Source organism: Pempheris klunzingeri, chromosome 22 (assembly GCF_042242105.1).
Source record: "Pempheris klunzingeri isolate RE-2024b chromosome 22, fPemKlu1.hap1, whole genome shotgun sequence".
NCBI lineage: Eukaryota > Metazoa > Chordata > Actinopteri > Acropomatiformes > Pempheridae > Pempheris > Pempheris klunzingeri.
The window spans coordinates 8,150,648-8,169,657 of record NC_092033.1 but is presented as its reverse complement, the minus strand read 5'-3'; the positions used below and the strand labels follow the sequence as shown (position 1 = coordinate 8,169,657).

Here is a 19,010-nt window from a genome sequence, read left to right as displayed (position 1 = left end):
AAAACCTGGAGAAACATTTTCCTGGTCAATATTGTAAAAAAAAAAAAAAAAAAATTATAACCAGTCAACCAAATATTTCGAAGCAGCACAGTCAGATAATCTTGCAATAAACCAGTCCCAACAGCAATATTTGACTATGAACAGAACTATGGCTCTTCTAGACTAGTCTTACTTCACCTAAAATGCATTTAGGCAGGATGTAATCTGCATCTGTATCTGTATCTCAGTCTCAATCACATTGAAACCTCATATCGTGAACATTTATAAAAGGAAAGCATCTGGGGGAGCAGGAAGTTCTCACATATCAGAAATCTCAAGATCTCAAGATAAAAATAAGACATGCAAGAAATTGTAAAAGGAGAGGTTAAATTCAGCACCTGGAAGGAATTTAGACTCCTCTGGGGGCGACCGCAACCCCAAAATGACATTTACTCTAAGACTTGGCCAGATAAGCAGGAAGAGTCAGAGCATAGACGCTGAAGAATTTGAGTTTTATGAGTGTGGACTCACCTGGAGCTCACACCATGCCACTTCCACAGTCGTCTCAGTATCCAGTCCCTTGTACACAGTCTTAAAGGACCCTCTTCCGATCTCGATGTCAAATTTTAGGAAGCGTCCGTCTGGTGAAGTCCCCACAGCTTTGGTCTCCACCTCCTCTATATCCTCTTGCACCCGTTTCTCGGCCTCCCTCTGCTCTGCCCGTGCTTTTGCCAGCCCCTTCTCCTCCTCCGCTTCCCTCTCTTTCTCCTCGGTCGGACTACTAGCGCTACCCTCGTCCACACGCTCTATCGCTTTCCCGTCTTTTGCCACCTGTTGTGTGTCTTCTGACCCTCGGGGACGCAACGTGACGTCAGGCTGTTTGTTTGCCGTTTGGTCGGTAACATCCAATACTGTCGGGCTGGGCTCTTTTACTGCTCCATCTGTACTATGTTCAACACTGCTACTGGGGGAAACAGCCACCGCAACACCACCCGCAACCAAATCTTCCTTTTGTATTTGCCCCTCCACAACTGCCCCACTAAGCCCATGACCAGGCTGAAGGGTTGAGCTTTGCACATAGGGACCTCTTGGGACCTCACCACCTTCAGCATCTTGTACCCCAGGTCCAGGACCAAAGGGCGGTGGAAGGAAGAAGGTGGGAGGCCTCTCTAAGTCTGGAGGTGAGGTGAGTATCACCGCTGCTTTGCTGGGCAGGTCCAAAGCTGTGGCATTGGAGTCACAAATGACACTCCGGCGGAAAAATCGGTGCTCGGCCGTTTTAGAGTCTCTATCCATTGTGTGGCGCCTGCGTTGGACCTCAGGGTGTCCACCGAGTTTCTCCACCACGTGCGAGTCTGAACTTGCAGAGCCGTTCACATTTTTGTGGGGGGTCTGGGGTGATGGGCAGGGAGAGGGAGATGCAGAGAGGGGGGGGGCAGGGGCAATGAATTTCACCGCTTTGCTGCTGCTATTGCTTTGAGACATTCCTCCACCAGGCTCAGACCACTAAAGAGGAATTCTGTACGCATAAATAAGGACTTATTTAATGTGAGTAATCAAACCAACTGAATAAACTGTATGTGGGCACAAATCTTGACTAGCGCGCTACTTTTGAAAAGCTCTTTGACCTTTGATCAAACACATTAACAATGGGGATGGGTAACAGAAAATAAATCAACCAAATCCATTAAATGCAGTAATTTTCATTGTGTTCTGTAGTTTTTTTAGCAGGGATTTATTCACTCCACTTCCTCTTTGCACTCTTTCAACAAGACCATGTACAGTTCCTACAAGGCCCTTCTGCACTGGGCAAAGGGAAGCCCCAAGACAGAGGAAGGGGCTTTCGCTTAAAGATTGGGGAGGGAAGGGACGAACAACAGTTACGGGAGGGGGGTTGCAAGCACTGCAGTGAGGTGCCAACTGTCAAATTAACACCTGAATCCATCCTGATACCAACATCCAGAGGAGGACGACCACGACATGGAAGGACTGGAGATCTAGACCAGCACGGCCCCCCAAAGGCTGATAAGACCAAATATGATTGGAATCCAATCCGTTACAGCGTGACGTGACTCAGAGGTCTGGTGAAGTTTCTGTAAAGACAGGCTGAAGCCCCCACTGCTCGTCTGCCTGGAGAGGCTGCTGGCCCGTCTGGTGAGGCCAGACAGAGGGCTAGGTAGGCCTAGCCTGGCCTAGCCTGGCCCAGCTTGGTCTGCTCCGGTCCTTGTCACTGGAAATGAAAAGAGAAGGAAGACCGCTGTAAGATGAAACTATGTTTACTTTATATATCTGACCATGCATCATAAAATCCACCATCAGCTTTGCTTGGTTCCCGGCCAAAGTGGCTGGCAGAACATATGAGCTGCCACATTCGATAACGTTTTACCACCACTCACTGGTATGAGCGACAGAGGCAGGGTGGTAATTTAACACTAGCGAAATTCTGCCAGAGTTATGATTTGACTTTTCAAATCTATCAGCTCCTCCGAAAACTAAGCAGAGATCCTTTCATCCACTAAAAAAAAAAAAAAGAACTACTTTCATTAAAGCACTGTTTTAAGTAATTAATTATTCTATATTTTACTGTTAGAAGAGTTAGCCACAGACAAATCTGCTGCAATCCTGGTTTGGGATTCACCAGGAAACATTTGACTCGGGTTGAGCCCGGGCACAATCTTTACTCTCCAACTCAAGCTTGTTAACAAGAAAGAGATCTGCATCCCACCCCAGTCTTTCCCACCCAATCGCCCCTGTGCAGTTAATGCAGCAGAGTGATGCAGCAGAGTGTGCGCCTAATTGCTTGACGTTCCAAATTTAGCCCAAAGTCACCACAGCTCGGATGACCTCAAGGTTAGGCCACTCTGTGGCAATTCAGCAGCTTGGCGGGAGAGAGGGGAGGGGGCACTCAGAGTGACGGAGAAAAGAACCACGGCACAGAAACCAAATACATGTCTGAGGACAGTGTACAAGTATATTACATTACAGAAAACTTCAGAAGCGGTAAGAAATATGCTTAATGAATAAGGCTGACATAACATCCTACAGATAACTCTGTTATCACAGAGGCACTGGCACAGAGGAGCCGCAGCTGCTTTGGTATGTGATGAATCATTCCCATTATGTTAATTTATGTTCAAAACAGCGCTTAACAAGTTTTCACGACTCTTATCGGCACTGGCACATGATGAAACATCCAGAAGGACTGTCAGAATTTCATTTAGTCATCTATAGAGTGTCTTCTATTAAATCTGTCTCTCATCAGTGGGGATTTAAAATGCAGCGGGCAACTTTGAGCAAACTTTAAGTGTGGCAGGAAACCTCAAAAAAATGAATATGATAACATTTTCTATGCAACACACAGAATGTGAAACACGTCGTTGTTCAGAAGATTAAATGTTACAGTCGTGACCATACACAACACCGGAGATTCCTTTGGCCCAACAGGCTACTGCATATTGTCTCAATTAGGTGACGTGGGTGAGGGATTAGCACTGAAGAGGAATGTGCCTTAAGGCCACCAGGTAGAACATGACTGCTTCTTTCTACCTTTTCTTCCTGTGTGCCGTTTCATTATTTGCTTGTTGGTTTTGCCCGAAATAACTCCTCAGATTATAGAGCTGAGGAGCTGCCAATTCATAACAAAGGTTATCTCAATCTTGCATTTACTGGCACCTGGCTGATCTAAGATACGTCATTTACTCAACCAGACGTCTCAGGTTCCAGTGAAGGTGTAGGTGAATGTTCCCACCTGATCACTTGGGTAATGCATTAGACAATTAGACGCCAGTTGAAGAGACGAGACTGATGACTTAAATATGAGACAGCTGTTCTCACTGAACTGTAAAACTGTCATCCAAGTCACAAAGCAATCTGCGTTTGGACCTGCATGTGGATACACAATACTGTTTCTATTTTAGGGTAACAAATGCCTCAAATGAAGCCATGGGGATACTGTAGTGAAATTAATTCAAGCGTATTGCTATTGAAGCACATCTACGTCTTTGCTGCTGTGATTATGACATGTAGCTTACTTAAAAAATGAGTCATGAGGGGATGTTTTTACAGCGATTTCACAACAGCTAGGGGGTGTTGTCCTACTGTCCTACCATAGAGTAAAAAACTTTAATATAGGTTAAAGGGCAGCCAGTCCAATCATTTTGAATTTCAATTACAACAGCAATAAGAGCCTATGAGAATTTTAAGGCAAAGTGTGCAGCATTAATATCTAAATTGATAAACATCAACCTGTTTTCTCTTGATAGGTGAGTATTATCACAGGTGGGCTGCATCAACCAATCAGAGTTGTCCTTCTATAACTGAAATTAAACCCTCAGTGAGCAGATTTAAATGGTTGAGCTTATTTTTGAAAATAGAAATAGATGGCAACCATTAAAAAAAAAAAAAAAAAGCAATTACAAAAATGAATGCTATAGAATTAAGTGAAAATGATTACTTAAATATAAATGATTTGTTATCGGTGGCATCACCTGTACATGGTCTGCTCAATAAAACCTGACGAAGAAGAGATGTTCAATCCTGTTGAAATGAGCACAGGAGCATTTTAAAAAAAAAAAAACAGGATAAGAAGGCATGAGAGTTAAATTAAGGGGCTCGTTGTTAATATTGACTACTTGGGTCTTTAAATTGTGGGAAAATATGAGTCTTGCATGGATAAAACGCGTGCAAGTTATTAACTGAGCTGAGAAAGGTGCAAGGCAGTGCTAAAGGAGAGCTGAGAGTAGCAAACCGTGCAGAGAGGGGTTCACTGCTGCCTGTTGAGGAACTCCACAAAAAAAAAAGAAGAGGCAATGCAGCTAAGTTTGCCCACAGGCAAAAACAGCACACAAGCAACAACCAGTCACGATTTGGAAAAAGCAATGTAATAAGACAGAAAATGCACCGTTACCTATTACATCGGAGTGGGCTGCATTGGTGCTGCAGAAATATGAAGGTAAAAACTTGATGGAAAAGCCTTTAAATCTGCAGCGGGGGTCCGCTCCGACACACAGCACTAATGTCAGTGTAGTGCGTCACGTTAAAGCCACAGTTGGTTGCCGAAACCCCGTTAAAAAAACCAGCTATTTACCAAAACATAACTTAGCTACAGCCTTCTCGCTGTAGCAAAAAGCTCCGGGCAGCGACGCGGTGAGCGGTACGTGCAGCGAGCCACAGCCGACAGACCGACACCTCCCGCGGGGCAGACAAGCCAAGTTCGCTCGCTGGTGTCGCGGCGGCTCCGGTACTTCTTCTCTGTCTGTGTCTGTGTTGTCTGTGTCCTGGTCTGCAACCGCAACCGCCTCCCAAAAAAAAGGGGCAGCAGTCTCGCTCAAAGATGCTAAATCCTCATCCGTATCAACGTCCAGTCCGCGTCCCTGACCGCCGCGTCGCTGCTCTCGGCATGTGTGGTGCGATAGATCCGCTGTGGTCCACAGTTATTCCCCGTTTTCGAGCCACCGGACGGCGGCTCCGTCTGCTCCGTGCTCCTCTCCGGCGATGACTCGACAAGGCGACGGCGCGGCTTTCACGCAGACGTGCCGCGTCAAACAGCCGCTGCTAACCCGGATGATACCGGAAAGGAGGCGCTCTTTCAAAATAAAACGCACACTCATGAGCTCTGTGACTACGAGACATGAAGTCAGATAAACCCAGATAATCATGTTCAATCTGGTGGACAACGTTGTTGTTCAATATATTATTTATTTTTCAAGCTATGTGAGTCTTTGTGAATACGCCCTGTATGATAACCAAGTTCATTTACGTAAGTATTGTATTTAAGTACAATTTTGACATACTTGTACTTCACTTTAGTATTTCCATTTATGCTATTTCATACTTTTATTCCACTACATTTAAGAGGGAAGTATTGGACTTTCAACCCCACCACATTTGAGATTGCACTATTGATGTAATAATGTATTATTATTGTTAAAGTACAGCACTAGTTGTGGGTACTGTATCTTTTGTCATTTGAGTTTAATTGCATTTTATTGTTTCTGATTTATTTTTGTCTATACTTAATTTTGCTTTATATAATTGGACTATTATCATTGTTGTTGTCATTATTATAATTATTATGCTTATAATAATAATAATAATAATTCACTTTTTTCTTTGTGTCACTAACTATCTGTCCAAATTTCAATATAGGATCATCTTAACTTTGATACATACAGTTACAAGTTAATTTTTACATTAAAAAACGCATGAAATGCATTTATGATACAATGCAGTACTTTACTACTAATCTCCCAGCAGTACACAAAGACTCTAAAACTGGTTTTGATGAAATACAACATCAAAATGCTCTTAAATGCATTAATTTGTGATAAAAACACAATAATATAGTGTTCTATAATTATATAACAGTGTGAAAGGAGCCATTCTTAAAATTTTGTTGCAATGGAGTATTTTCAGACTTTTGTGTTTAGAGAGAGATTTGGTCTTCATGACGAAAGTGAGCAAAGAATGATAGTTGTAGTATTTTTGCTTGAGTCAGTTATTTTACCTCAATTATAAATTAAAACTCTTTGCTCACTTAAGAAACTGCAATAATTCACTGTAATTATAACTCAATTTCAGTATTGAGTCAAATACTTTTAATCAGTTACTTATTAGATATAGATAAGGTTTCCCTAAACTTTGTAATCCATAACGATGTTGTCCTATTAATCTTGTATATGTCAGACTTTTTAAAGACCTTGTTCAGTATATTTACAATAGGCTGTATTCATTTAGTAGTGCCCTACATAAAAATCATGGATAAAGTCAGCTTACTGAACTTTAAAAATTGCCACCACAACAATATAAATTCTTTACCTAATTTGCATTTTGTAAAGTGGAAGTCAAACCCAGTGGAAAAAGCTGCAACATGTTCATCCCTAACAGTTTTATGTTGACAGGTCAAACCGGAAGTACTATTGTTTATTCCGGCTATCTTGATGCAACCAGAGGCAGAACTCCTGAGCAAATCCACAGCTGCAGCACATTGAAGCAGCATGCGGTTCATCATGCTGTGTGTTTATGTCCCAGTCATGTCTGATGCATCTATAGTCAGCCTGTCTGACTGATGCTTGTTTGAGTTATAGACCTCATTACTGTGTTACTCGACTTTGTTGTACGTTTAGATTTATTACAGCTTTTAAAATAACCTGAAATGTATACTAAAATCAAAATGGGCTAATTCTAGTTCATTCACTAATATTTTTTGGTTCTAAAGGTTGGAATCAATATTATTTATCAATTGCTGCACATCAGAATGAAACTACAGTTAATAATCTGACTTTTCTTCTGTGTGTGTGTGTGTGTGTGTGTGTGTGTGTTGGATCTAAACACCCTGATATGGAGCTGCAGCACCTCTGGCAAGAATATTCAAAACAGGATAATGGCTGCTCATCACTCATGAAAACAGAGGAAGAGTTCCTGTACTTTGCAGATCCAGCGTGTAGCCCAGGCCCAATCAACACACGCACACACACACACACACACACACACACACACACATACACACACACACACACACACACTATTGTTCATTTTTCTCTGTGGGTCTTCCTGTTTGTATTTCACAGCAGGGGTTCAAACTATTTAACACCACAGTGCTTGAAATGAACACACACCAAAGAGGGATCCCCTAATTAGAGCTTTCCTGCTGTAGGCCCCACAGTATAACGTGTTCTCATTGATGTTACTTTGAGTAAATAAAACTATTTCCATAAAAAGCAACTGTTTCACAGCTTCACCTTTAATATATAATCACTTTTAATTTGGCAAAATTGAGTGGGTCTCCAATTCATTTTAAATATCACTATGTTGGCACAGAAAATGACATTTCTTTCTCAAAATGTAGACTACTAATTATTATTTTGCTTTAGAATAAAAGCAAAATAACCTTTACATTGGCAGCTGACCTCTTAAGTTCGCACAATAGCCTTTTTTCCCCCCATCTTTACTAATTGTTCTAAAACATTCTTCACATTTGCTTCTTTCTCCAGATATTCATGCATATCTTCTGACATTTTGCCATAAAAATCACCCCCAGCCTGCAGGTTGTAAACCTTCCACACCAATGTATACAGTCATTACCGTATCTCAAACATTGTTGCTTATCTAGGCCTCCACTGTTAATAGCTAGATAATTTTTCTCAGTATTGCTGCTACACAATCAGCAAACACGCCTCAAAATGATAAAGTTTTCTATGAAGGCTGTCATACCTGCGATGCACAGATATTCCAGCATTTGTTGAGCAGCAGGCAGGGACACTAACGGGGTCATGGACTTGTTGTTTCAGGTCTTCACATGACCACCAGGAGGTTAATATTAGCCCGTGTGTTTCAGCAGAGAAAAACATTCAATTTGGGTCCTGACTCCTGACCTGAATAGGAGGATGGTGTGTGTGTGTGTGTGTGTGTGTGTGCGTGTGCACGTGATGTGGGGTGCTCCTTTGCCTGTGTGTGCGCACATGCTGCACATGTTTATCTTGCACTTGGCTTAAGGCGGTGAAACCATATGTGAGGTTTCCACAACAGCATGACAGCAAGTCAGGACTCAACACTCTCTTCTTCTGCATCTTCTGTCTTGGAGAGATGTCACTGAATGCAGAAAACGTACAATAGTACGTAGCATTGTGTGGTTTGCACTTTACCTTCAAACTGTGTGTGACATTCCCTATAAACACTATCAGTCTAGAGAGACTATACAAGCAGTATTTCATTTCATTTCATTACATTTCACAACCTCTCTTATCCCCCTATGTAGGATGTGTCCTGCATAATGATGCATCACAATCCTGGACAGAAGCTTGCATTGTGTATGTGTGCGATGGTAACATGTCGGGTCTGTTCAACTGACATAAAGCAGCTCAACATTTCGTCTGTATGCACACACCTCAACACACCCTTTGCCTCCTGCCTCAGTGAGCTGTAAAACTGACCCTGACTGAGAATTACTCTGTCAGAAAGAATGATTAGTGCAACCCTTTCTCTCTCTCTCTCTCTCTCTCTCTCTCTGTTTTGACCTGTATCTGTATGACTGACCTGGAGGCAGATTGCTAGCTTACACAGAGCCACTAGAACAGGCTTCAGTAAAGGTGACAAAACACCAGAGCACAGCATGATAAATCCACTTCTATCAGCTCATGTGAGACACACCCAGACCTCACTCGGCTACGTTGTGCAACAAAGTTCCCCATATTCATACTGAAGTATAAAAGAGAGGTTTTTTAAAGGAGTAGTTTGACATTTTTGGGGACATTTTTCTCTGTCTTGCTGAGCGTTTAATGAGACGATGTTCGGTGTGTGTCATGCTATAGCAAGGAGAAACAGCAGCCTGGTGCTTTCCAAAGTAACGAAATCTCTACAGTCGCACTTCTAAAGCTCACTCATTAACATCATGTATCCCTTTTTTCTCCAGATTTAGTTTAGAAGATAATAAATAGAAGATAGAAGATAATCAGCCTCTGGCTATATTTACCATTAAGACCATAGACTGTATAAAAAAGTGTTAATGCCTTCAATCAGACGCTTGGGGTCTTCACGGAATGAATGCCATTTCTGGGTCCAAATCCAAGATGGCGGCGGGTGACGACAAACCAATGCATGATCTCAAGACTCGAGAGTGGTATCGATTGTGGCACCTAACAGAAAGCACATAAGCCTGTTTACCAAAATGCTGAACTGTTCTCTCAACTAACCATATGACCACAACTTCCCAATTTCAGGATGGCCATGGTTGTGACATTCAAATGACAAATTTCTGTTCGTGTGGAAATTTCCATGTGTCGAACAGGGCACGACATGTCAGTGTTAATCACACTTTGCTGGCAGAAAATGCAAATCTTTGATAGACTCAGGAATGAGTGATCATCACCTTGTAGCGTGTTGGAGCAATCTAATAAACTGAAGCTTATTCCAGCCTTACAGTTATTGCACTGTAGGTCACTTTGGGTGTCAATGTAATGCCTGGAATCCAAATGCTATGAATAACTTTTGAGTCTATTGAAAGTGAACTTTGATTCTCTGACTTGGAGGATTTCCAGTAATGAAGTAAAAGTGACATTTTTACTTCTTCCCCTTTTGTCTTTTTCTCTCAGCGCCCCAGGCACCCATCTGTCTCTCCATCAAACACACCGTACTGTAAACTTCTGGCACTTTTCGCTGTGTCTGACTTGTTTTTCTGGATTCCACAGAACTCTGTGATGGATTTTATGATGTTTAAAGAAACAAATTATGACACATATGATTTTTCTTCAGGATTTTACATATAATTTACATAGTGGAGTTATTGTCCAATATAATGAATGCAGCACAAAAGATTGCCGACCTTTAGCAGTTATATTTACATTAATAGCTGGATTGTCCACTCAGATTAAAAAACTGGATAAAAATTCAGAATTAAAATAATAACAATGATAATCTAGTTTGCATAGTTGTTCCCTGCTTTTCCTTCCTTTGGCTATATTGACTCACTGACAAAAATATGTTATAGTAATAAATCATCTTCATGAGACATTTTGAGAACATTTTCTTTTCAGACTTGCTTCCAGTTGACCTTTCCGGTGAGGAAACATTATCCCACATCTGTTCATTCATTTGCATTTACAGAAGGAAGTTGAAAACTTATCTCCTCTTCTTGTTCTTACCCTTCTTTTCACATTATGATACAGTACCAACAGTTGTTTCGATGTACTATAATTGATAATGTGTATGTTCAGGTAATGCATGTGCATGTCTGGTTCTGGTCCTGTGGTTTACCTACACACACACACACACACACGCACACACGCACACACGAACACAAAATATGTAGTGAAAAGTGAAATATGCAAATAAAGGCTGCTCATATGTCAGTGTGTGTGTAAGTGTGTGTGTATCTCTGCGTGCTGCTCTACCTCCCATATCAAGCACGCAATCATGCAAACTCTTCTCTGGCACTTCATCTGTCATCAATCACTTCTGGGTGGGTGAATATTCATGTCACAAAAAAAAAAAAAAGTCTATTGATAAATGTGTGTGTTTCCAGAGGTCTGTCAGTCTTCTTAAACACTGTGGTGTTATCTCCATTCTTCGGTCACTACATTTCTGCAAACATGGGCTCCGTATGTGTGTCGATGCAGGTTAGAGTGTGTTGAAGGGCAGAGTGTGACCTATGTTGACCCAGCTTACTAATGTCAGTGAGAATTTGTCCTTCCTAACGAGTCACAACAGGTTTGAAAACTTGTTGAAGCTCAGTTCAAGTAGGCTAGGCCTCTCTCTCTCCCTCTCTCTCTGTCCCCTTCTCTAAAATTAACACAGAAGCGCTTCTCTGTGTGCTGACATTGTTCTCTCTTCTTATCTGTGTCTTTTCGTCCTAGTTTCTGTTTTTTTTTTTTTTTACTTTAACTGCACTTACTTTAATAAAGCACTATTTTACGCATTTGATACAACAAAATGTGCAAAAAATCGTGCCTTTTCTCTAAAATAATACACTATTCCATGAGATATTTTCCAGATTGTGCAATAAAGACTAAATATCAAACACATTCTTCTCTGTTTCATCACCTTAGCCTGGGGACATGTGCATTTTTGTGCTCCTCTGTCTTGCACAAGTCCTACAGAATGCATTCAAGGGCATCTGACATCAAATTCAACTCGTGTGTGAAGTGAACCTAAAAAAAAAAGGTCAACCATTGCAGAACAGGGAGTTCATGTATCCAGTAGACACAGTAGACTCCCTGACTTTGACACCTGTGTGCGATCAGATGCTGGCTGTGGGTGTCCTCCGTGGGAGAAAATCAGCTTTTGTTTTCATCATTTAAAGACACAAAAACAACAAATGGCCGTTTAACAATTAAAATTAGCTGGAGAATCATTCAAAACACCTGCTGTTGTGAACATAAAACCTTCTCTTCTTTCCTCTTCTGTGCATGCGACACCTGTAAGTCTAAAGTCTCGACTGGTATGCCAGTAACTCAGTGTGTGTGTGCTGTATGTATGGATGCTGGTGTCTCTGTGTGTCAGAGAATCTGCTTTAAAAGATCTCATGTTGCAACAGTGAACCTACCACTTCCCCTCTCTAAGACTCTGCATGCAGCTCCCTCTCGCTCTTTATCAATGTGATCAATGTTATACGGGATGTGTGTGTAATCTAATAAAAGGAGCTTAACATACCAAATAAAGACATGTTCTTAACGTATCTGGCATCGTACAGCATTGAGATCAGTGCCAAATCATTGAGCAGTACTCCCTTCTACCAGGTAGTGTCACTAAAGAGTCCAGCCTCTCATTCACGGTTTATGTCCACTTTGACAGATTTCCCCTGATCTCACTGTAAACCTTCATTCTCCACCTCCTCATTTCCTCCTTTGCTCTGTGGTTCCATATGTCTCCCCTCAGACCTGTTAGAAACCCATTATTCCACTCTGGCCTAACAAAATTTGCCTACACATGTTCACCCTCCCCCCCCCGGGTAACAATCCAAATTGAAGGCAATTAACGTAAATGAGGTCTCTCTGTCCCTGCGGAGTCAAGAGTAGGTTAAATATGACATGAGGGTTTGGTTCTGAACTGTAACTGTAGAAGAAGGGAATGCCTGAGAGGAGAGGGGAGAAAGAGAAATGTGATTAAAAAAGAAAAGTGGCATAATTACACACTTTGATCTTGTCCCGTATGGAAATGTCTGTTTGGCCATGTTTCTATCTTGTTTGAATAGGAGTTTAATATAATGACTTGCCTGTAGGGAAAAGATATAATAAATATTAATCTTCTGTTTTTTTTTGCTTGTTGAAAATCCCTCCTGGGTGGGGTTAGGTGTGTTAGGGCAGCTGAAGTGGTGTGGGAATTAAATCAGATCAAATCATGTAAAGCTTTTTGAAAATACATTGTAGTTGAGGGATTTAAATTCCAGAATTTACAGGGATTTCTCTCCAAAATCCACTCCTCTTTAACCGAGGAAAATAACATTATCAGCAAGTGTGTGCCTGTCTTCACTCTTGTGTGTGTGAGTACATTTTGCACTAATACAAGGCCACATTGTCCAAACCACAATAGTCATGAATACTCCACGGCTTGAAAAGTGGTAATTAGGGTAATAAAACTAAACTTTTTTTACACTAATATGACAGCTTGAGGTGAACATGTGCAGATAAATCTGGTTAGAATAAATGTGTGTACATGAGCGCAGAAGGACATTCAGCAGGTGGAAAATATTACCATATAATCAGATGAGCATTTGAGAATGACAACAAAAAATGGGAGTATGCAGAATGTTTTCTGATTATCTGCAGTCCTGCTTCAAAATCTAATTTCCTGTTTCCCAGGAAAATGATCGATGTGTTCCTGGGATGTGATGATTTGAAAACCACAGGAAAACATTCAACCCCAGTGTGTGTGTGTGTGTGTGTGTGTGTGTTAATGTTTGGAGAAATGGGCCAACTTTTATTTGATGCTGAAATTTGAGTCATTTTTAGGACTGTACAACAAAAGCAGTTTCCACAAATGTACCATTTGACAAAAGATGCATTTTATTTCTAGATGGTTGAGTAACATGCATGTTACTCAAATTTGTGTGATTAACTTTGTTTGCAGTCGGCCTCTCTCACTGCCTCGGTGTTTTGTCTGCCTTTTTTTTTTTTTTTATAAAAGCCCTCCTGCAGCGGCTGATCGTTGGACTCATCCAATCTCCATAAATTGGTACAACTGCAGTCCTCATCTTATAAAAGAGTTTAATGAGTGCAGCGGGGGTCCAGGACCAACACACATTTAAATTGGTGATAGTCAACTGTTTTGACCCATTTTGCCTCAGAACAGTTGTGGCTTCTTAAGCTGTGTGTCTGTGCCAGGTTCTCTTTAGAGCTTTTCCGTGTTCTTTAAAAAGCAATTTGTTGAGTGCAATAATGATGATGAGGGTGTCTGAATTTTACACCAGAGCTTCTGCAAACTTGGTAAAAAACGTGAACTACAGCAATGAGCCATCAGTTTTTAGCTTCTGCATCACATACTCACGCTCTCTGTTTAACAGGATTATCCCCACATGTTTGTGTTGTTTGTGTGAATTATATGGATCTTTATTTTTACTGAACACCATGTTTGGGCACTGGAAAAGACACTGGGTAATCCTGCAATTGAAACGGTGAACTGCCACACACACCATGACTGAGCAGGTGAACTACATGAAAGCACATGTGCATCTGCTCGTCTGTCAGGGACACGAACTAGAACTTTGATCTGTGTTTTTTAGTTACACCCTCATCCCGAGCTACCCTGCTCCCTCGCTTGTGTATGTTTGCGTGTGGGCGTGGTCACATGCGTTTACATATCTGCTAAAGTGTGCATTCAGGCTTGTGAGTGTTTGGTGTGATAACGCGTGCTCTTATCAGCTGGTATCAGAAGCTTAGATCTGTAAAGTTGCTCTTTTAACTTTTGAAGTGGGTTACTTGTTGAGTCAGTGTGCGTGTCTGTAAGTGTGTGTGTGTCCGTTTGCATCGCTATGATGATAATTGTTGGAGGATAAAGGCTGCTTTATCATTGGCAGAACAAGAGACTGGCACTGTCTGGTTAGCGTGTGTTTGTATGTGCATGTGTGTATACAGACAGAGGTAGAGAGCGAGAGGTCAGCACAGCCTGGTACTCATCTGCTGAAGTGCGTGCATGTGTGTGTGTGTGTGTGAGAGAGAGAGAGTCACAGAGAATGAGCGTACAAATGAATGAGACAAAGAGTTATAGTCCAACAAGGAGACAGAATAGAAAAGACAGACAGAGGATTGTCTCGGTCAGTATCATTATACAAAATGTCACACGTCACCACAGCTGATTTCATTTGCAGCATGTTCAGGGTAAGTTTCTTGGGCTCTTATAACCTGACGTAACACTCAGGTTTTATTGCATACACTAAGACACTGTTTAATCCATTTCTACACTTTTACTCTTTAAAGTAAAGAAGTGACCAGAGTTCACTCGTGCTAAAGCCTGACACAGCCAAGTTACAGTTGCTATGCCATGATTGGACAATCTTTGTTTGGGGAGGGGGTTTGGTGACAGTCAGTTCAAGCCTGGGACTTCATCCTGTAATATCTTCATTTGTGATAAAACTTTGTCTGTCTCGTCAAAACCAATAACTCCTTACTTGCTAGGTAGTGTTGAAAATGTGTAGATGTAGGCGCTTCATTAAAAGGCTCTTCATGTCAGCAGGTTTGCAGCTTATATGTTTTTAGAAAGCAAGTTAATAGTGTTTTCTAAAATGCCATTGCTTTTCCATTAAGGTTTTTAAGACATCTTCACCTCATTAACACCTCATAACCAGTATCATGCCTGAAGTTGTTGTGTAAGTAAATTTAAAACAACATATGATGCTTCAGGGGCAGGGTTAGCACTGTTGCCTCACAGTAAGAAGGTTCCAGGTTCGAATCCAGCTTTGAATCTTTCTGTGTGGAGTTTACATGTTCTCACCGGACTTGTGTGGGTTTTCTCCACCTGCCACAGTCCAAACACATGCAGGTTTGGTTACCTGGTGACTCTAAATTGCCCGTAGGTTTGAGTATGAGTGTGAATGGTTGTCTGTCTCTGTGTGGTGGCCCTGTGATGGACCAGCGACCAGTCCTGGGTGTACCCCGCCTCTCGCCCAGCATCAGGGATTGGGATTGGCTCCAGCCCCCCCATGACAATGACAGATAAGCGGTATATAGATAATGGATGGATATATTGATACAAACACCACGGTTTTGATTGAGGTCAGGCATTTACACCTGGAAGTATCCAATCATTACGTAAAGCCAATCACTTCACTTACCTTTCCTCAGCAGCTTTGTGTGAAATGTCACCTTCACAAACAGCACCATTCATTTTGTTAATGCACTGAGATGACCACAGGTAAATCACAACTAAAATCTGCTTGCACATAGAGTATGCTATTAATAACTTTTATGCACAAATGAACGTTATCCTCATTTGGGAGAGAGGATAAACAAAAAGCCTGTGTAGCAGGTTTTGGTGGTGTTTCGCAACACCTCTTGTTTACAGTCAAGAAAAACTGCTACAGAACATCAAGAGGAGATGCGGCACAAAACCCCTGAAGGCTTTATATAGCAAACAATTCTTTTATCGAAGATTAAGCAAAATTACAGGTATGGGCTTTACGGCTTCTGTTTTAGCTTCACATTTACGCATTAAAACATACCACAAACGGTCATGAATGCCTTTGATGAACCGCAGCTTTCACCCTAAAGTACGTCTTTACCGTTCTCACAGACATGTACAAACCAGAGCAAGCTTTTCTAAAGCAGGATTAGCTGACTATCTGTCAAAAACATCGCACTGTAAGTCTCTGTAAGCCAGGGAATGAATATGTTTACCATGCGGCTCAAACTGTTTTAACTACACAGCAGTTATTCTTTCTAGGAAGAACTTGGGAAAATCATCTTCTACAGACTCTCTGTTCATAGGAGCCAAAGAATAAAGAGGTTTGGCTGAAAAAACGGTGTCTCATGTTAACTCTCAGTTTCTAGGAACGATTACCAAACAAAATGTGGGCTGCACGGTTTGCTTTTAGCCTCATTTAGGGATTAACTTGGAATTTGGTGCTCAAATAGTCCAACGATCTACGTTTGAATCAGATAGTCCATTATGTGCCTCTGAACAGTTACTATACTACCTGAAACCCCTGGAAGATGGCAGACGTGCGACTCTGGAAACCCACAAAAACAAAATAACTTCTCAGACAGTGTTAGCTGAGGTTCGGAGAGTTCCAGGAAGACTGTGAAAGCAAATTCATCACGACCAGAAAAAGAAGTGAAAGGGCAGATGCCTCATCCATTATTGGACAGAAATGTGACAAAGCTCTGACCCTCAAGTCGTTTACCAAATGCACACCACATCATAATTGTGTCCATGTTCTGAGTTGGCAGTTTGTTCTTACTGTAAATATGAAATGCCACTGCACACACACATATAATATATAATCATTATTAACAGTTCTATGTTGGTAGGTTTGTTAGTTATTCTACCATTTTCATATTAGAGTGGTGAGTGCCTCAAACAGATATCCGGGCTGATTGATATTAAGCTATACTCCACTTATCTCAGGACATTAATTACAGTGCTCGTCAGCTCTGTCAACAATTGAAACTTGGTCACAGTATAATGAAGTGAGACAGATGAGGGATGGGTGAGCTATTCCGAATGACTACTTTTAGTATTTAATCAATTGAAACGAAAAGTGATACACCAGGTTGTTGTTTCACCCTGTGTCACACCCCCAAGTTAAGTCTTTACTAAATGGGGCAAAGGTTTACTTTGCTGTGTGTGACGTCCTGTTCAGGCACACTTAACCTAATGAAATTCCTGCCATCTATGCATGATCATTTTTCTGAGGATTGTGAGCTTACAGCAGTGTGTTAGTCACTGCTGGCAGCCACCATTCCCCTCAGGGCATCCGTATGTGTGTGTACTTGAACGAGAGGGAGAGATGCAAAGAAAAGAGGTGCTTCTTTTCCTTTACCTTTTTCTCTATGTTTCTTTGTTTGTCCAGTTTGTCATTTGTTTGTGGCGTGTTACTTTGTGTACAAGTTCCCTGTACTTTCCACCCATGCTGACCCATGGGTTTGACGGAAAACATTTTTCTTTTCACCAGCTATTTAAGATAAGATATGATACGATATTCCTTTATTAGTGTCCAATAAAACAATAGATAATAAACTAGTGGACAGCAATATAAACAGGAGGATATATAATATGTGTATAATATAATACAATTTGTTCCCACTTTTCCAATACTCCTGCTAAATGTAACTTAAAATGGTGTGAGCTTCATTCACTGACTTCGTATGAGACTATTTTGAAAGAAGACACAACACATTCTCTCTCCTACAAATGAAAGGTTTAGTTCACACGTGACAAAACGCACACTTCCTTGATTAAACACAGTCAGGGGGTTTGCTGATACACCTTTACTTGGTCTGGTATGACCAGTAGCCTACAGCGGCTAATATCAGCAAACTTTACATGGATACAACAGTATTCATGGATGTTACTGCCTCTCTGCAAATTACAAAGCATATTTTTACTCACCTCTAGTCGTGTGTAGACATGAAAATTGCCTGAATTATATTTGTCCAGATTTTGAGGTATCCGTCTCTAACTATTCTGATATCACTTGGCCTGACTCCTATGCACGTGGCGTCTATGCTTCCCAGTAACAGAGCTGGGGTCCCCTGGTTCAGAGAGCTGTAAACTCCTAACAGTGGAGCCTCAGTGCTTTTACAAGAAGACGTCTGACCTCAGTTAACTTAACAGAAATACAGCAGAATGTTTTTGTTGACCAAACAAGCACAAATAGACACAACTTGGTGTGCACTGGTTTGCAGAGGTTGCCCATGCAAATAGAGCCACAGATAGGGACGAAACTAACTTTAAACATGGTGATGTTTGCCTGGTTTTCAGTATGATAATTCATTTAGTATTACAGGGTTTTTACAACCGAGGATAGAGGGAGACAGAGAAAGGGAGACTGGCTGAAAGAGTGCAAACTGAGAGAGAAGGAGTGGGGGAGACCAGGATGGAGTGAATAAGCCGTTTGTTTGTCCCTCTGCTGTCCTCCCTGGCCTTGCCTGGTGCTTGGTGCCTGGCGTCCAGGGTCATTTCCTTTCATAACGGCCACTGCCATCCTTGCATTAGCATTTTCACTGCTGTGGGGGCAACATTCGAGTGTGCTAGTGTGTGTGTGCATGGTTACTTGCTTGCTACGGGCCTTATTATGCAGGGACTTGGGAAGACAGAGAGAGGGGAGCAGGGCCGAGACATCGACCTGACATCGCTGAGATCCACCATGCCAGCCAGTGGCCCTCTGCAGGTTAGTGCACCCAAAAAAGACTGAAAACTGTGTGAAAAAGAGAGAGAGAGCGGGGGGAGAGACAGAGAGAACAGAAATAGAAAGACAGAAAACAAGAGAAAAAGCAAAAGGGAAGAAAATGAATGGTGAAGTTGGAATCCGTCTGTTTAGCAGTGGCCTCTCCTACTTCCTCGCTCTCTCTTCCCTTCTGTTTCCCCTTCTTTCTCTTCCCCTC

General features: G+C 41.6%; 3 protein-coding genes across 3 annotated transcripts in view; 1 reads left to right on the top strand and 2 right to left on the bottom strand.

The window, feature by feature from the left end:
• wnk1b (WNK lysine deficient protein kinase 1b) overlaps window positions 1-1,556 on the bottom strand; it is an 81,520-nt gene extending 79,964 nt beyond the window's left edge. Inside the window, exon 1 of the mRNA XM_070853492.1 lies at window positions 511-1,556. Within this exon, the coding sequence (XP_070709593.1) occupies window positions 511-1,464 (954 nt within the window). The 5' untranslated portion in view covers window positions 1,465-1,556. The remainder of the gene's footprint in view (window positions 1-510) is intronic.
• The window catches only part of LOC139221584 (proline-rich protein 5-like), a 255,194-nt gene that overhangs the window by 111,100 nt on the left and 125,084 nt on the right, over window positions 1-19,010 (bottom strand). The window lies entirely within an intron of this gene.
• LOC139221585 (ninjurin-2-like) overlaps window positions 18,701-19,010 on the top strand; it is a 28,714-nt gene continuing 28,404 nt past the window's right edge. The window contains exon 1 of the mRNA XM_070853498.1: window positions 18,701-18,796. Coding sequence (XP_070709599.1) covers window positions 18,701-18,796 — 96 coding nt within the window. The remainder of the gene's footprint in view (window positions 18,797-19,010) is intronic.